The sequence below is a fragment of the Amblyomma americanum genome, chromosome 1 (genome assembly GCF_052857255.1).
Source record: "Amblyomma americanum isolate KBUSLIRL-KWMA chromosome 1, ASM5285725v1, whole genome shotgun sequence".
In the NCBI taxonomy this organism is placed as follows: Eukaryota; Metazoa; Arthropoda; class Arachnida; order Ixodida; family Ixodidae; genus Amblyomma; species Amblyomma americanum.
Genome location: NC_135497.1, coordinates 146,196,826 through 146,213,735, shown reverse-complemented (window position 1 = coordinate 146,213,735; position 16,910 = coordinate 146,196,826). Strand labels below are relative to the sequence as shown.

Sequence of the window (16,910 nt, the reverse complement as noted above, 5' to 3'; positions counted from 1 at the left end):
AAAGTGGTGCGTATAGCCACTTTGCACATTTTAACGCGACATCGTTGAGGTTTCCGTTATAACTGCAGAAAATCCGGCGTCGTCGGTGTCGTCGACCGGAGAAGCAACCTAGGCGGGCCACCTAGGTCACGTCACCTTGTGGCGTAATCACAACCTGCCCACCTGATTGTAAGCAACCTGACCACTGTGGCAGGTGGCAGGCAAAGGAGTGGTATGACGACTCCCTGGTAACCATCAATTTAAATTCGGGAATCACCAATTTCGTGTATATGGTCATTATTAACCTATTACCGCTATCTCGCCATACCCTAACGGCGGAGCTTGAGTGTTCCCTTCAATCTTTAGTTAAGTTTGGTACCGCCCAACTGTTTGAATGCAAAACAGTTGCTCCACTTTTTCGTTCCTACTTAATTCAGCTGGAAATCTACAGCTGCTATACCACATGTGAAGAAAAGAACACTTGGCTATCTTTGGCTCGTGGACAACTAGTGCCTTATGCAGAACGACGTTATACGCGTACATTAACGCAGCGCCATTAATATCTACTGGGACCTGCTGGTCTCTAATGCAGCGTTAAAGCGCTTGTATTGTACCATGTCGGAGAGAAAGAGCTGTAAGCACCTGTCATCGTTACTGGACCTAAAGTTCCTCCGCGTTTATGATATCGTTTAATTTTTACATTAAACACAAAAAATATACCGTTCACGAATATATTTATTCACGAATAATATACCATTCATGAAAATATACCATTTACGGAATTGACTGTAGCGAGAGATTTAATAGATTTTCCCCCAATTTAAATACAGTCACCGTGCCAGGGATTCACTCCAGCGGCCGCACTTAGTGTTTGTATGCAAGCCGTGTGTGCGAAGATTTACATCAGCCATGAATTGCTGCGACTGTCTGCACTTTCTTTGTCAAGGACTGCGGAACCATGAACTTGCCCTGAAAGTTCGGCTCGCATAGCAACGCACATACTGAATCATCAAAGCAAGGCAGATAACTTAAAGATAGACAAAAGAGAGAGAGAGAGAGAGACACTCGTCACAAGGCAGGTGCTCACTAATTCGCCATGAGTAATCCTTCTAATCCCAGCTTTGCAGATCTGTACGGACACGTTCACAGGTGCGGGGTCCTTAACGCCGCCTTCGTATCCACTGTGAGTATTCCCAGCGCTAGTGGAAAGGAAACCCTGCCAAGGCACGTTGGAGCCGCTGAGGTTTTTCGCAGGCTGTCTTAGCTTGAACCCTCATGGAAGCAAAGAAGGAAACGAGCGCATGGAGAAAGCGAGGCGCAGTCGTTTTCTACGCAACAGTCGACGCATTCGGTCGAGAGTAGTTCCTCTGCGAAAGGATTTTATTCCGTAGGGACGACAGATGCGACGACAGTGTTGTTATAACAGTTTGACCAAAGACCGAGCGCCACGGGCCCCGCCTCATGCAGAACGATGGAGCACACACCAGCCTTCTTTGCTACAATCACTGCGATGATACGAAGTGAAAAAAAAGTCCTTTGTTGAGCGCCCTTAGAAATGCACTGCTACTCTGTGCGGATTTATAGAAAATTTACTGCAGTCGCGGCAGGCCTATAGGCATGAATGTTGGTTTCACGTTGCGATGAAATTAGGCCTGTCTTCCAAAATGATGGCATGGGTAAACGTGCGAGTTCCAGGGCGTGAGCGACGGAACGCCTCAACAGCCCTTGGTTGCAGCATAAAAAAAAAGCGTGAGGGTTCCCCTGTACACCATATGTAGGAAGACGATGAACACCACAGGAAGCTGATTGGGATCTCTTGCAAGAAAAGCGATGTCCCTGAAGGGTGTTCTGGCAGTCCCTAGTCGTTACAGAATTCAACAGAATCTTATATTTATTCCCGCTCGGTATACGCGTCCCGGAAAGTCAGCTGCTTGATTGGCGTTCTTCCCTCAAACAATTTTTGTTTGTTGTTGTTCTACGTGCAGCCAGCTATCTTCTCTTTTGGCACGAAGTCCGCAAATGGCACGAAATTAATGCCTGTTTAAATGCGTATTTCGTGCACAATTATTTCAAGAGGCTCTCGCTACCATGCAGTAGATTTTGAGGCTCGACAGGCCGCCTACAGAAGACTGCTACCGCAGTCAGCCGGTGTCTTTTGGCGCGCAAGTCGGTATAGTTTCAGCGCTGCCGACGTAGGCTGCAGTAGAAACCTCGGCGAACGCTTTTAACCATACTCTACTGCTGCGAGCACTTCTACGTCTCGCGGACGATAGGCGCGCACTTCGATCACGCCAATACGGCGCAATCGAGCGAATATCTGGGGGGGGGGGGGGGATATATCGTGCTCCCTGACCCGAATGCCCGGTACCTGGCGTCAAGTCGGCCCCTTATTTATTTCGCGGCCCGTTCTTTCTCGAAGACCATCGATTTCTGGTCAGTGGGGCGCGTCAAATGGCTGCCCCAAGGCCGCTCGTTAGCATTTCCCCGAGTGTCATAATTCTCAGCTCGGAGCGCACACGCCGAAATAATCGCCGGCGCCGCAGAACGCGAAAGACAATCAAGGGGAACAACCTGCGGGATCACTGCCGCACTCTGGCCAAGATTTAGGGCGGCCGGCGGAAGCGGTGGACTCTCCGGATCATTATCTGCCGACAACGATTACGGACTGCGCGGTGGGCAAACGATGCATAAAGCCCAGAGGAAGCTCGATTCCCCCCCCCCCCCCCCCCCCCTCCCCTCAATTTTCTCTTTCCATTCACCTCCCCCACCCCCCTCTTCTTTCTCTTTACTTATTTCTTCTTCCATTCTGATCCCGCGCTGTCTGTCTTCTCCGCATGCAAACCGCTCTATGCGTCATCCTCTTTGTTTCGCCCCTATTTGCGGCGGCTTAATTCCACCACTTTCCACCCCTTCGAGCGCGCGGCGCGAACTTCTTTTTTTTTTCTTCTTCCATCCGTCGTTCTCTGGCTCTCTTAGTCTTGTTCTTTAGAGCTTTGGTTCGCTCTTGTTCTGCGCTGAAAACCAATTTCCAATCTGCGCAAAAGCTCCGCCACGCGATTCGCAAATGACGCAAACGCCCCATTTATTACGTATACCACTCGCAGAGGCCCCTTCGCGGGCGTCTGTCCTGACATATACATGTGCGGCATAATAAGCTCATCACGGCGCCCCCACATGCTTCGCGGCATATACATTTTAGGCCGATTCGTATATATACGATGTTCCTACGGCCGAGACACTGCAGCTTCTTGTTTTTCAGCGCGTTCAGAGGAATGGCGAGTTTCGTCGCAAGCGATGAAACTTTTCGCGGGGAAGCACGATGCAGCAGAGTAACCCCCGCCATCGCAGTCGTTCCGTATAGAAGTGCTTTCGAATGTTTCGTTGAGCTGGTCGCAACGCCCCTTGTCGCGCTTCACGCTCAAGCTTCGTTCAGCGTGATTTGCTGCGACGGTGACAGGCCGTATACGATTCTTGGGAAGTGCCTTGGCGGTGTCCACTCACTGGCAGCCCATCGCGGTAATCACGTTCAACCGTGAAACCTTTTGTAAAATGTCACGCGACTTCCTCGCTCTATCTAAAGTTTAACTTAAAAAAAAACTCACTCAAATGTGACCTTTCCAATCTTCAAAGTGTATTTGATCACCCGGCTACTTTAGCAGTTGGGCCGAATAAAGAGTGGTGTGAGCTTATGAAGACAGACGGCTCATCTGGTGGCTAATGTGTTGCCCCGTGTCGAGGCCTTGTCAGGCCACGGCCTCACCGGTTCCTGTGAGCAGCGTCGTGCCCTTTCCGTGCAGCTCGGCGGGGCCCCGCACAGCGGCGCGCCCGGACGGCGCCCAGTGAGCAGGCTATGCCCAACAACAACAGCGTGGCGGCCGCCAAGCCACCGCAGCCGGCCGCCGAGCCGCTGCTGCCGGCCGACGAGGCGGCGCAAGATGCCAGCCCGCGGTCCCAGCCGCCCCAGCACAGGAGCCCCGGGCCGCGCTCGTCCAAAGACAGCCCCGTCTTCTTCGAGAAGAACAAAGTGCGCCGGATGCGCCACTCGGCCATCCGGGACGATGGGTACTGCTCGTCCACCAGCACACCTCTCTCCTCGGGTGGGTGCGCTTCTCTGGGAGTAATGGGCCTCGTCGTTAGTTATGACATCGCGTTATGAGAGAACTATTTCTTACTCCAAGTTCTTCTGGGAGGGGCAGGACAGCGATGACGGTTAAGATTTTATGCTACAAAGAGAAGTACAACAGAAGATGACGTCGTGCTAGATCGGTGTTCCCATATCAGCTACTGTCTCACGCGTTTGCTGCAAAATATATTTGAAATCTAGAGTGCAGTCGTTCCCTGTAGATATCCTCAGCTTCTAACAGATGGACTATTTTGGCGGGCTAAGCGCTGTGTGTGCACAAAGTAGGCAGTATCCGTGCCACCGCTGTCAGTGACCAACCGGGCGCGCAAAACTACTGGGCCGCGCAGAATACGTGGACCACCTGAGTGGCACCGAGGGGCAGACGGCTGTCATCCTGGCCGACGGGGTGACCTCGACGGTGCCGGTGGCCAGCAAACCACACGAGACCAAGGTGCCCGGCGAGCGGCCCACGTGGAAGAACAAGGCCGACTTCCTGCTCTCCATCATTGGCTTCGCCGTCGACCTGGCCAACGTGTGGAGGTTCCCCTACCTCTGCTACAGGAACGGCGGAGGTGAGGGCGCCTACTGGCCTCCCAGTCTTCCGGTCGAGGTCTTGGCACTGGTTGATCGCCTCCTGATACTGGTGTCTACTTCACAATAAGCCTGCTTTGCATAAGTGACCGCCAATTTGACATGCAACTGTTTACAGCGTTCATTTGATGACGTCAGAACAAAGAAGCCGCGCATAGACAGGAGAATTGAAGACAGACAAGGCATCTGTCCTTCAGCGCCTTGTTTGTCTTCAGCTGTCGCCCTGTAGTTGCACTGTGCCCTTGTTCTGAAATAGAAAATGCACCAACCAGCCCAAGCAATCGTACTGTTCATTTTAGTTGCGTTCTTGTCAGTCAAGTCACCTGGCATTCCTTGCAGACGCTCGACTCGCCACCACACTGCCGCCCTTGCTTTTGATTTCACGCGCAAAAAGTTAAGCAAAAACAAGAGAGAGGGATCCACACCTTATAGCTGCTAATCACTTTTGAAGATCATGTGACGCGACTGTGTTTCCGCCCGCAAGGGTGAGCTCGGAAGCACTTTCGCTTTCTTATTCCTCCTTTGTCGGAATAGCTGGGTTAATGAATTGGTTGTCTTCGTCCATTTTATTACCTTCTAAAGGCCAATAAGAAGTTAGTTGAGGATATCACGTCTTGCTGCTAAGCGTTACTATAATAAGAAAGCAAAAATAAAAAATCTGATGAAGACGAGATCTGACACACTCCTTAAAACTGAAGGCTTAATTAACGAAACAACGATATTATTGAAGTGAGAAAAAAGGCATGAGGGTGCCACAGGTGTCCAAATTTTCCGGCCTTGAAGTTGAAGCTAGAAAAGTCCAGTCAGAAAGAAAAATGGCTAGGAAAGTAGCACACGGGTCTAATCTGGACTAACAACGGTATTTTGCTGCTGAATTGCACAACCCAGGTGCGGCAACAGATCATATGTAGAGCGAATATCATGTACGAATTGCAAACGATGTACCGTGAAAAGTGTGTAGCAGCTGGCTCAAATTTCAATTATTTTTCGAAGCTAGAGTTCGCGACAGCATGTCAGGGGCCAGTTTCTCAAAGCGCCTAATTGAGTACAGTTTGCGACTGACTTTCGCCAGTGATTTCGGCCTAGTCAAGCACCCGAAACGCAAACTGCCAGCCACGGATGCTCCTTGCTGGTTCGCGAGCAGGCTGTGAGAGTTCGCCCCCTGCCTTGCTGCTTCCAGCTGCAGCTTACACCTTACAGTAGACTGTGAGGCGTGGTATACTTCTTGTAGGTCACCCTGCTCGGAGAAAATAGGATTAGCGTAGAAAAATGGAAAAGAGAAAATGCGCACACAAGCGGAGACGGCTGTAACACTTGTTACAACATATTCCTAATTCCTAGGAAACCCCTGAAAGCGGCCATCTGCCGTTGCGGCATATATGTCGGGGTCAGTAATTTCCTACACATGTTGTGTATTTCGGCCGCGGCTTAAAGGCGTGTGCCGTCAGCTTTCATATGACTACTGAAACTAGAAGAATATCTTAGTTCAAGAGAGGAACAGTATAAGAAGCCCAGGCCTGACATATGAGATTAGCCAAAAGAAAAAGGCTTAATAATTAACAACAAAAATGCGCGCAAAAATTACGCACCTTGTTAACTCAGCCACTGTGCCCCTGCTTCGAGCCCTGATAGACTAGGATGCGTGCTTTGGCGACAGCTCCTCCCGTGCACCTTTCTTTCGAACGCCGTGACGCACCACGGGCCAGTAAAATTGCGCAAGATGCGACATCTGGGCATACGATGCCTTTAAAACATCCTTTGTTATAGAACATTACCGAGGTCGGGGATAACGGGGCCTGCGAAATAGTACGGCGGTGCGGCCTATAAAACTGACCCCTTCAGAGGAGACGGAAGAGTAGAGGCGCACATACTGAGGCCACTGGTTAATTAAGAAATTATAGCGACCTTCATCACGTACTGCCAGCTGAGGTTCAGTGGCGCAATGAGCGATGAGTAGAGCTCTATAGATCTTCTCGCCGGACCAAACAGAGGACACTTCTCGGCGGTCTGTCCACAAGCCTTGGGCGCTGCAGTGTTCGAGTCGGCGGCCCGCAAAGCTGCAGTGCTCACACGGGGCAACGACGGCGGAACACGGCGCTCGGTGCAAGTTGCTTCTGCGCGCTATGCGCAGGCTCTAGTCAGTTGGGAGATTCGTTTGTGCGCACCGCGCGGTACACTTACAGACGCGCTAATCGGGTCTTCCTTACGGAATTCAGAAACAGCGCAGATCGAGCTCGGCTTTTTCCGAGAAGCGGAATGGAAGTCAATTTCCAGCCGCTTACCGGCAGGCGCCACCGACGCCACTCGGCGCCCCCCGTCTGATTTTCACATGAATGGTGCGCTGCACAATGCGCGCCTTCGAGCGAGGCAGCTCCGATCAATTATAATGTAAAACACACGGTATCGCCGCGCTCTTTTCGACAGCTCGACAAATATCGGCGCCCTTTAGCGTAATTGCTGTTGCAGCCGAGTTTACCCGCTGCGAGATGGAAGTCCCGTGGCACGCGGTGCATACGCACTACAAGGGACACGATTTTTTTTCTCCCTTCCTTTCCGTGTCAGTGGCACGAAGAGCAATCGTGTGATGGCGCGTGTCACGGTAGTCGTCACGTGACCACACGAAACAAAAGCAGCAAGTGACGGATTAAGCGAGGCATGTGTACGCTTCTTTTAAATCCCCCATTTTGCAGGATACGACAATAAGTCCCAGAATTTTTCTCTAATGGAAACGCGCCCGGGCTAAATTTGCATGCGCCGCGAAGTTAAAATAAAAAAAGGGAGAAGGATGTTCTTTTATGTGAACATGTGAACCATACAGCGTCGTCGTTCGAAATGTCAACTGTTCTGAAAAGAGATCTGGCCTACATTTACGCTCCGTTCGTTCAAGACAGCGCAAGGCAAAGTGCAAGGTAAACATACCTGTATAGCGCTGGAGAAGATGTACACCCTTGATCAAAAGTCTTCGGGTTGCAGGGTTTGCTTTTCGGCCATTTAGTGGAGCACTCGAGGCACCCGTCAAGCGCTAAACCTCTGTAAGAGGAGAACTTTCTTCCTGGCCTTTCAAGGCTCTTTTTGTCTCTAAGGGTGCTGTAGCGCTCCATTATGCACCTCAAAAGCAGACCCTCTGCCCCGAATACTTTTCACCAAGGCTGTACATGTAAGCACAGGCAAGCACTTCTCAGCGCTCTTTTTTCAGGTTAAAAGATGTTGCACCTCGTCTTCAATCAGTTGCAGTGCAGAGACTTTGAAAGACTACGGGGTGAAAGGGGGAAAACCGAGCACAGATGGATGCTCGTTTTCAGCAAGGACAGGGCCTTGCTGAATGGTACGCCCTTTTTAGAGCGCAACTCTTAGGCGCCCGTCCGTGGATACAACGTCGTAGTTTTCGCCGGCGTCGGCGTAGTCGGCTTAGCATGCCACCTGACAACCGTGTCAGGTATTAGCAGACCGAAACACCGCCTTCCACGGCGAGAGCGGAGGAATTAACAGCCGGAGGGTGGCCAGCAGCGTAACACGCCACCATCTATGAGCGGTGGCGCAGGTGGGGCGTGTGAGGAGCTGCGCTCAAATTTCTCGTTGCCGACTATCGTAATCGTCTGTCAATTTTTTGCGTCTAATATCACCTACGCTTTGTGCTTCCATTTTTTTTGTATGTGTCCCCAGGTGTGTTCCTGATACCTTACATGCTGATGTTGATATTTGGAGCCCTGCCGCTCTTCTACATGGAGCTCGTTCTCGGGCAGTACAATAGGCAAGGTCCCATCAGCGTCTGGAAGCTGTGCCCACTATTTAAAGGTGAGTTCGTCTGCTGGCCCGTATAGAAGAGCAGTTGCTGCGAGCCAGTCATCTTCCCACATCTTTTTCCCGCGTCGCCTCGATGACCTCAAGCGGCAGTTCCTCCCCTAAAATTTCGAAATAGCACGTAGTGTGTACCTGTTAATACAAAAAAAAAAGAAACGTCTATTTTACCCCCACAATGTATACTGGTGCCCATGCAAGTTTTTCGAACAAGGAAATTACGAAAAAGCTTAATTTCATCCCTGCCTGGAAACGTGGCGTGACACTGATGGGTGTACTGTGCAGGGCTCGCGGGGAAGTGTGGACCGCACCCTTCAGTATTATTGAAATGGTTGCGGCTATATCCAGTTGGAAATCTTTATCTCTACAATTCTCAAGCCAACCCCACTTTTCAGTTACCGGGTTACTGAGAGTGGTAGTGTGCTAGACCATGAGATTCATCCACATTAAACGTCTTAAAAGGTATACGTGTGCTAAAAGCTGACGTATTATGTACACCAATGGCAAATACGCAAAGTTGCTCAGAAATTAGACTAAGTTGCTAATAAACTTTCCATGCGCTTGCTTACTATCCAGCGCACTGCAGTTTCATCGTCGGCCTGTGTGCTAATATTAAACGCACAAATACAGAAAGTTGAAAGTGGACCCAGATGGTCGCCAATGAGTTTAAGAAAGGCCGGCGGGGCGCAGGCGTGGGCTACTGTTCGGTGCTGGTGTCCTGGTACGTGTCCTTCTACTACAACGTCATCATCGGCTGGGCGCTGTACTTCATGTTCTCGTCCTTCCGTGCCGAGCTGCCGTGGTCCCGGTGCGGCAACCCCTGGAACACGGCCAGCTGCTACAGCGGCACGCTGGCGCAGAACGACTCGGAAGCGCCGGCCGCCGACAACCGCACCTCGCCCGCCCTGGAGTTCTTCAAGTGAGAGATACGCGCGGCCGGCCACGGCCACCAGCGAAAGCGGCACGGCGAGTCGGAGCGAGGATGCCCGTCGATGCTACCGCAACAGTAGCGCGCGTGTTGCGTGTCCTTGCAAAAGCATCGGGCTTCGCAGGGCAGCCAATGTGTTGTTGCCATACTTTTTTTTTATTTAACGGAGACGTAACCAAGAAGTAGACCGGACAACGCCGTCCCGTCTTCTTCTTGTCCCCGTTTAATTAATGCTGCTGACATAATACGGATGGTTGTAGATTAGTGCCAGTATCTCTTTAGAGTTGCCCTGTGGAATGAATTTATTAAGATGAGCATGGAAGTCCCACAGCATTCACGTTGACCAATTTTGTATACAGATGAGGTGTCCGCAAAATATAAAAGAAAACATGCTCGCGTCATTCGTGCTTGCACAATGCGCGTGCTTATGTGAATGGTGTTTGTGACCCCTACACGCATCTTAGCACCGACGTTCCAGCAAACGCAACTCCAGCTCCGGACGTCTTGAAGGCAGTCATGTACGCGTCAGGAGTCTGTAGTTAAAACTGTACGTGGGTTAAAACAGCGCAATGCTCTTCCCAACGCCGAACGGCAGGCGATGTTTTCCTTCAGCGTTTAGGAAATGTCTAGAATGATTCGATCGGTGCAAGTTGCCTGTTTTTCAGAGCACAAATGTGGTCTTGAAGCTTGATTCATGAGTTGAGCGCACGAATGTGCGAATTGAATGCTCGTGCGCAGTGCAGCTGAAAACGTTCTCCATGATAATCATGTTCTTAAACATTACTTGCTGCGATGCGCAGAGATGGTTATGTGATTTCTTTACAACCTCTAGGTCACGCAGGTACTGCGCCCACGGTGCTGCTAGTCTGGCAGCGTAGCATTAGCAGCGTAGCTTCCAGAACACCGAGCCGCTGGTAGAAGACGCCCATTTCCCGCAAATACGACACGAGTTCTTGTTCGTCTATTATTTATTTATTTAAGGACACTGTAGCCCTCACTTGAGGGTCATTACAGGAGAAGAATTTAAAAAAAAGTAACAAAATCTCGGGTACTGGCAATATCCCATCAAAAAGCATGGTCAAAGCATGAACAGAGAAACAGCAACACATAACAAAAAAAAAGTTCTTAGTTCTCTCGTTGCCTATAGTATAATTCCAAAAAAACGTTCAAACTTTTTGACATTTTTTTGCTGCTGCAGGGCAGTCCGTAAGGCCATTCCACAAATGAATGCAATAAGGGAAGAAACAGTTTTAGGAACCATCTAGGTGTGTTTTATAAGACAGTATTTCGGCACTGTGGATCAAACGCGTACTGCGTTTTAGAGGAGGATAAATATATGTTTCTTTGTTGACTTTTTTTATTCCTAGTTACCTGGAAAAAACAATTTCAGTCGTTGTTTATCGCGACGGGTTTTTAACAGTTCCAGACGGCAACATTTCAGCATGTCTGATGCAGAATCGGTTATTTGATAACGCGAACATACGAAACGCACTGCGGTTCTCTGAATTTTTTTTAGTTTTTCTTGTAAGTGCACTTGGTGAGGACTCCAAATGGAGTAGGCATGCTATACTATAATTATATGCAACACAAAACAATTGTCAAACCAAGAGCAGAAGGCTAGTCTGGGGTTTTGATCAAAATATAACGCAGCTCTACTGCAGCTCCAAAAAAAAAATATTGTCTGCATGGCGTCTTTAGCTAAAACTGCAAGCAACAGTAGGATTGTTTTCTGAGAAAGAATCGATTACTTTGGTGATGAAATACTTCCTACCGTAATTCTTAGATTACGCAATGACCTATAGTACGAGAATAATAGCAATGACATCGGGACCTAATCACACTGTGAGAAATGCCGCAGCGTATCCAATACCGACTGCAGTAAATGTTGACACCTCTCTTCTTCGTCTGGTTCGTCGACTTGACTTGATGCAGGGCGCGTGTATATCAATGCCATGCTCCGCGTGGCTTTCGAATCGCTCTGCAGACAAACTTCATACGAGTTCAAGGTCTCGCCGACGTTAGCTTTTTCTTCTGCACGCATAACACTCGGTGCAGATCTAGGGAAGCCGCGATGTCGTCCTAGCAGTTTCCAACGTACTGTCGTTTGCAGGATGTTCATACCAATGCGCCTTATTTCCGCGTATCGGCGAATGTAGTAAGCGTCTTTTGCGTTGTCTTCTTTCTGCTTCATTTGGTAGTGCAGACAGTATTTGCGCAAGGAAAAAAAAAGACTTGCTCCAGTATTACCCACACAAAAGCTGCTTTCGTCAGACAATTCGCTTCCTCACTTTGTTCCCCGCGTGGCTACGGAAACGAGTTCCCTCCATTTTAGTTCCGTCGCTGTCGCAAGCCGCAGAGCAGACGAAAGTGCTTGACGAACAAGAGACTAAGCTGCGATAAAGGGACACAAAAATGACGCGACCAAACGGAGGCCCATCGCGAGAGGCTTTCGCAACCTGCGTTTCTCGGGCGGGGAAATAAACGATTTCCGCGAGGCAACTGGGATGTCCCGCTGCCAGCGACAATTACTTCAAACTCGCGCTTTCGCCGACAGCTGACACCGGCAGCCGCGACTCGCAAAGAAATGCCTTGTCTCCCACCTTGCCCAACAGACTCCGCCGTCGGGAGCAAAAGAGCGCCTCCAAGACCAAAGAAAGCGGGCGCGAAGGAGGCGGCCCCGACGCTGACACCCGATCGGCGGCTGCAGATAAAGAAGGGCTTCCACCTAACACCACGCGGCGGCAACAGCAACGCTCTTAGCGGCGCAGAACTCACTTTTCACTCGGGCGAGGCAGGCAGGAACGGCAGCTGCGCGGCGGAATCGGTCGCAACCAGTTTGCTCATGCGGGCCAGTGTATATATAAGAACGCGCGGCGGTGGTCTGGATGCAGAAAAAAAGAAAAGTAACTCGGGAAGACAGAGACACAAAAGGAGATGCCTTTAAACAATAACCGAACACGGAGCGTGGCAACACCCCCTGACCCCTTGCTTCCATCGGCCGTGCTCTGATAGACGGGCCAAGGCGCGCCACCGTAAAGGGTCCGTCTGGGCGAGCCGTAAAACACCGGCGGGCCACGTGCACCCGCTTTTATCTGCCGCTTCCGCTCGAGGCCCCCCCTTCGTGGGGGGGAGGCCCGTGGGCGATTTCGGGCCCGACGCCTACGGGACACGGGGCCCTGCGGTTACCATGGCTACTATCGTGGCGCCGTGCACTGTGCCACCTACGGCACCGGTCGCCGCACTGTGTCCGGCTTTCTTTCGAGACCGGTGCGTTGCGTGCCCCTTCGGCGCAAGCCGGCGCTGTCAACCCTGCCGCCACTATTTATACCACGTCTGCTGCTCCTGCGCCCACCCTTTTTCTGTTCGCGCTGTGTCGCGCAGATCAGCAGCCACAGCTCTGAGCGGCGAGCCCCAGGCATCCAAGTTGAATTCGCAGCCGTAGCTACGTGCATATTTCTTGCGCGCACCCGCTGGGAAGGCGCAAGAACACTCGATTTCGCAACAAAAATTATGGACAGAAACGGAAGTGCCGGAGTCAGCTGGTCGTTGACTTGTTGCGTACGGCAGCGGGCGGTGGACAGCTTAGCGCCGAATGCGAGGTCCCAACGAAAGTTTTACGGAAAGTTTAATCGTGTTGGACGTTTCAGTTAGAGTATTTTCGTGTACTATCTACAGATAATTAACGAAACGTTGGCCAAAAGGAGCGGTTATTACTGCATGCAACTCGGCTTAAAAATCCTGAAGATTTCTTGTGAATACATTTCATGTCTAGATCCAACTATGCCTCGCTGCAGAATGCGTATGATGCGTGTTATAAATTTCCTCTCCAACAGCGTGTGTCCGTGGGCGCAGCACACTGACAAATAGTTGCCGATTCGATCAATCCGGGTGCAGAAAGGAGACGCAAATGGCAGATCAATTCCGGCAAGAAAACTCATTATATTGGTACAAAGTGTTCACACTGTAGTAAGACGTCGTACCACAATGAGCGCGTGTAAATACCACGTGGACGCTCCTGTGTCCTAGTTAACAAGATTCTGCGATTAAGACTGTGTTTGCGTTTTTCATAACCCGCAGCAAGCTTTCCATTAACTTGTATCAGTTTTTGTTTAAACGTTTACCTCGTTCTGCTGGCACTTGACCCCAGACCTCGAGTAGCGTTTGAACCCCAATGAACTCCAAAAATTCAGTGAGTTTTCCCAATCAGAGCAGTCTGGCTGCCTGTGACATGCCATTATGCATTCTGCCACTCGCGTGCTACACACGCGTAGTGGATCAAGAGTTGGGACAGTAACTCGTGCATGCGCAGCACCTCTGGTCTAAGCACGAACGGGCGCTTAATTCGCGCGTTAGCAGTACAGAAGCGAACGCACAGCGGGTCGGCAGTCTGTTCGAGGAGCGTCAGGGGTCGTTGTCGCCTCGCAGCCGGGCCGTGCTGGAGCTGCACACGAGTCCCGGCATGCACGACCTGGGCAGCCCCAAGTGGCAGCTGCTGCTCTGCGTCTTCCTGGTGTTCATCATCCTCTACCTGGCGCTCTTCAAGGGAGTCAGCTCTTCGGGAAAGGTAGGCCGCTGCTCGCCCCATGCGGCCTCCACTCTCATCACTTGTGGCGCAGGTGGTCTGGGTGACGGCCACGGCGCCCTACTTCATCCTGACGCTGCTACTGCTGCGCGGAGTTCTGCTGCCGGGCGCCGGCCAGGGTGTCCAGTACTACCTGCAACCAAACGTCGGCAAGCTGCTCGACACGCAGGTGCGGAGCCGCTTCCCTCGCCCAGCCGACGCCATCTCGGGGTGACGCTTTTCAACTTTTGAGCACGACATACACGACCAGGAGGAGAGGACATACGCAGGAAGGGCGCCGACTAACGACTGAACGCTTTGTAATCTCGTGGTCTCGTGTCTCCCACTAGCCCACCTGCAGAATGTCGCCGTCAGCGTTTGGTCTCAGAAACGCTGCCTGCTTCGCAGTGGGCGGTAACTCGATTGTCACAACATTTACTGAGCGATTCTCTCAGCTGCCGAATAGGAGGGTTCACGAAATGAGGGAGCGGGAACACGAAGATTACGCACTATCACGCAATGTGCGCCCGCATAGCACATCTGCATGGAACCTTATACCTTAACACACTGTGCCACCAAACTCGATCTGATCTCAGTTACCGCCTGTTACATTATACAGTATACGTTCAGCGTGCTTAACCGATCGTGAGTGGTTTTATTTGCGTTTCGTTCCACCCCTATGCTACCAGTGGTGCAGGCAGTGTTTATTCGAATAAAAAATAGAGGGTGCCGGCCGCCGTTACCGCCTCGCCTAGGGCTGGCACATGAACAGGGACCGGGGCTGAAGGGCATCGGCGTAAAGAGGAATAAACAGAATGAGGGAGCAACAATAGGAAGAAGGCTAAAAAATTCGTTGGAGACGCTTAGATATATCTTAACTGCGGGAAGGCGAAAGCCGTTTGCGACTCATTGCACTGATTTGAACTTGCCGCGCTTGAATTCATTTCACGACAGAGGAGAAGAGCAGCTGGCGCGAGCGTGGAAGAGAGATCACGTGACCTACGTCACGTGACTTAAAATTTAACGGAACAGACGCGAGTGTGAGCCATTAAAGGCTATCGCCTTAAAAGGGACAAGATATTTACGACTGCATACAAATATAGGCGTGCACCAATAGAAGAAAGAAGCTGCGCGCCCATAACTGTATCCTAACATACAGTTATACGAAATAATTTATTGTCACGGATAAGTCGGGATGTGGTTTCCCGAGTTCTCTGATGCTCGCAGGGCAGCACACACGTAAATTTCCCAGCTCAGTCTAACACTCACATTGACATCACGTTCGCGGGCCCTGCATGCAAGTCTGATATTCCACCGCTACCCATTTTTGAGACGCTGTTTGAGAATTGAAGAAAAAAAAAACTTAGACTTGGAAGAAATATGAATCAATGCTATAGTGAAGCCCCAACAGTAGAGTGCCTCACGTAAGAGACGAAAGACGCGAAGCGCTCTTTTGTCGTCCTGCCAAGCGCTCGTTCGCACGCTATGGGCGCGCGGCCCTCGTCGACGCGCGTCGGCAGCGCCACAATCTTCGCAGCGCCGCGAGCGTGCTTCGCGCGCGCACACTTAGCGTTTGTAAACACAGCGTGGGTTCGCACGGGGCCACGCGGCTGCTCACGGCGCGTGTTTTGTCCGTCGCAGGTGTGGGTGGACGCCGCCGTGCAGGTCTTCTACTCGGTGGGAGTCGGATTTGGCGTGCACCTCACGTACGCCTCGTACAACCCGTTCAACAACAATTGCTACAGGTACGCGCACCAACCCTTTCTGCGTGTGACGCGCGGCGAAGCCCCCCCCCCCTCTTTTTCTGCTCCGCTCTTTCCCGTCCTGTGCGGCCGCGCGGCGCGTGGTATCAGCGACCGCTCAATCGGGGGCCCCGCGGGGTGCCTTATTAGCCGAGCTCACGAAGCCCGTTCGCGGAGCGGGACTATCGCGCATGTAGCGCAGCATTTATAGGGCGTCGCTAGAGCAAGGTATCAACTTCAGCCCGCGGGTTCAGAGAGCGCCGGTATATACTCTATAGGCACGCCTTCTGAAAGTGGTGTCTCAGATTCATTGCTGCATGTATCGTAACACGGCTCTCTAGCGCAAGAAATTGCGCATAGTACGTTGGTTTGCCTTTATACGTATGACGTCAAAAGGGGGCAGATATATCGTACGAAAAACGGGTGGGGGGCGGGGAACTTCTTTATTTTCTGCCTTCTTACCAGGTTTTTCACCCATTAAAGCATACGGACCATTAAGAAACTTTACTACGGACGAACAGGGGGTATTTGCGAATTCCGAGCTGTATTTTGCAATGATTGTTTTCACGAATCATAGAAGACCCCAGGCCTCGTTTCGAGAGCGTGAGACCCCCGACGATGCCTGCGCTGTTTGACAATAAATCCGCACTGCTCGCCTCCAGCTGCCACATACTTTGCTCCGGAATGACAGCGCAGGTCCGTTGCGCCCAGAAATATTTGAGCCCTGCAGTTTGGAGTCAGACGCACGACTTGCGTCTGTGCTGTCGGCGCTTTGCAGCGCTTTGTTTTTCTCAGCTGCAACAAACTTGCCTGTCTACCCCGCTCGTTATACTGCAGGCGGCCCCCACCGGATAGGGCATGCTTAACTCCCTTCTTTCACTGGGCGAATCCCTTGCGGCCAAAGATTTGTAAAAAACAGTCACTACACCTTTTTATGACTAGATTTCGTATTGTCCCTCCATAAAGTGGAACCCAGAGCCATCGAACATCGCACGTACGAAAATAACGTTTGATTCATCGGCACCGTCGCACTGCCCAGCAGCACGTCGTCCTCCCAATACCGAAGAAACCGCATCGGTGGCCTACTGGTTTCGGCATGCGCCTCGTTTACAGGAGGTGCGACGCTCGATCCTCAATGCCGCCCGCTACGCACCGCTTTTCCATTGTTACAAGTTTTTCCCTGCACTG

General features: G+C 51.3%; 1 protein-coding gene across 3 annotated transcripts in view; it reads left to right on the top strand.

Moving 5' to 3' along the window:
• The window catches only part of LOC144113830 (sodium-dependent noradrenaline transporter-like), a 106,540-nt gene that overhangs the window by 64,996 nt on the left and 24,634 nt on the right, over positions 1 to 16,910 (top strand). For all 3 annotated transcript variants that reach the window (XM_077647171.1, XM_077647170.1, XM_077647172.1), the window contains exons 2-8: positions 3,777 to 4,076; positions 4,450 to 4,674; positions 8,357 to 8,488; positions 9,182 to 9,410; positions 13,845 to 13,983; positions 14,036 to 14,170; positions 15,622 to 15,725. In XM_077647171.1, coding sequence (XP_077503297.1) covers positions 3,830 to 4,076; positions 4,450 to 4,674; positions 8,357 to 8,488; positions 9,182 to 9,410; positions 13,845 to 13,983; positions 14,036 to 14,170; positions 15,622 to 15,725 — 1,211 coding nt within the window. In that variant the 5' untranslated portion in view covers positions 3,777 to 3,829. The remainder of the gene's footprint in view (positions 1 to 3,776; positions 4,077 to 4,449; positions 4,675 to 8,356; positions 8,489 to 9,181; positions 9,411 to 13,844; positions 13,984 to 14,035; positions 14,171 to 15,621; positions 15,726 to 16,910) is intronic.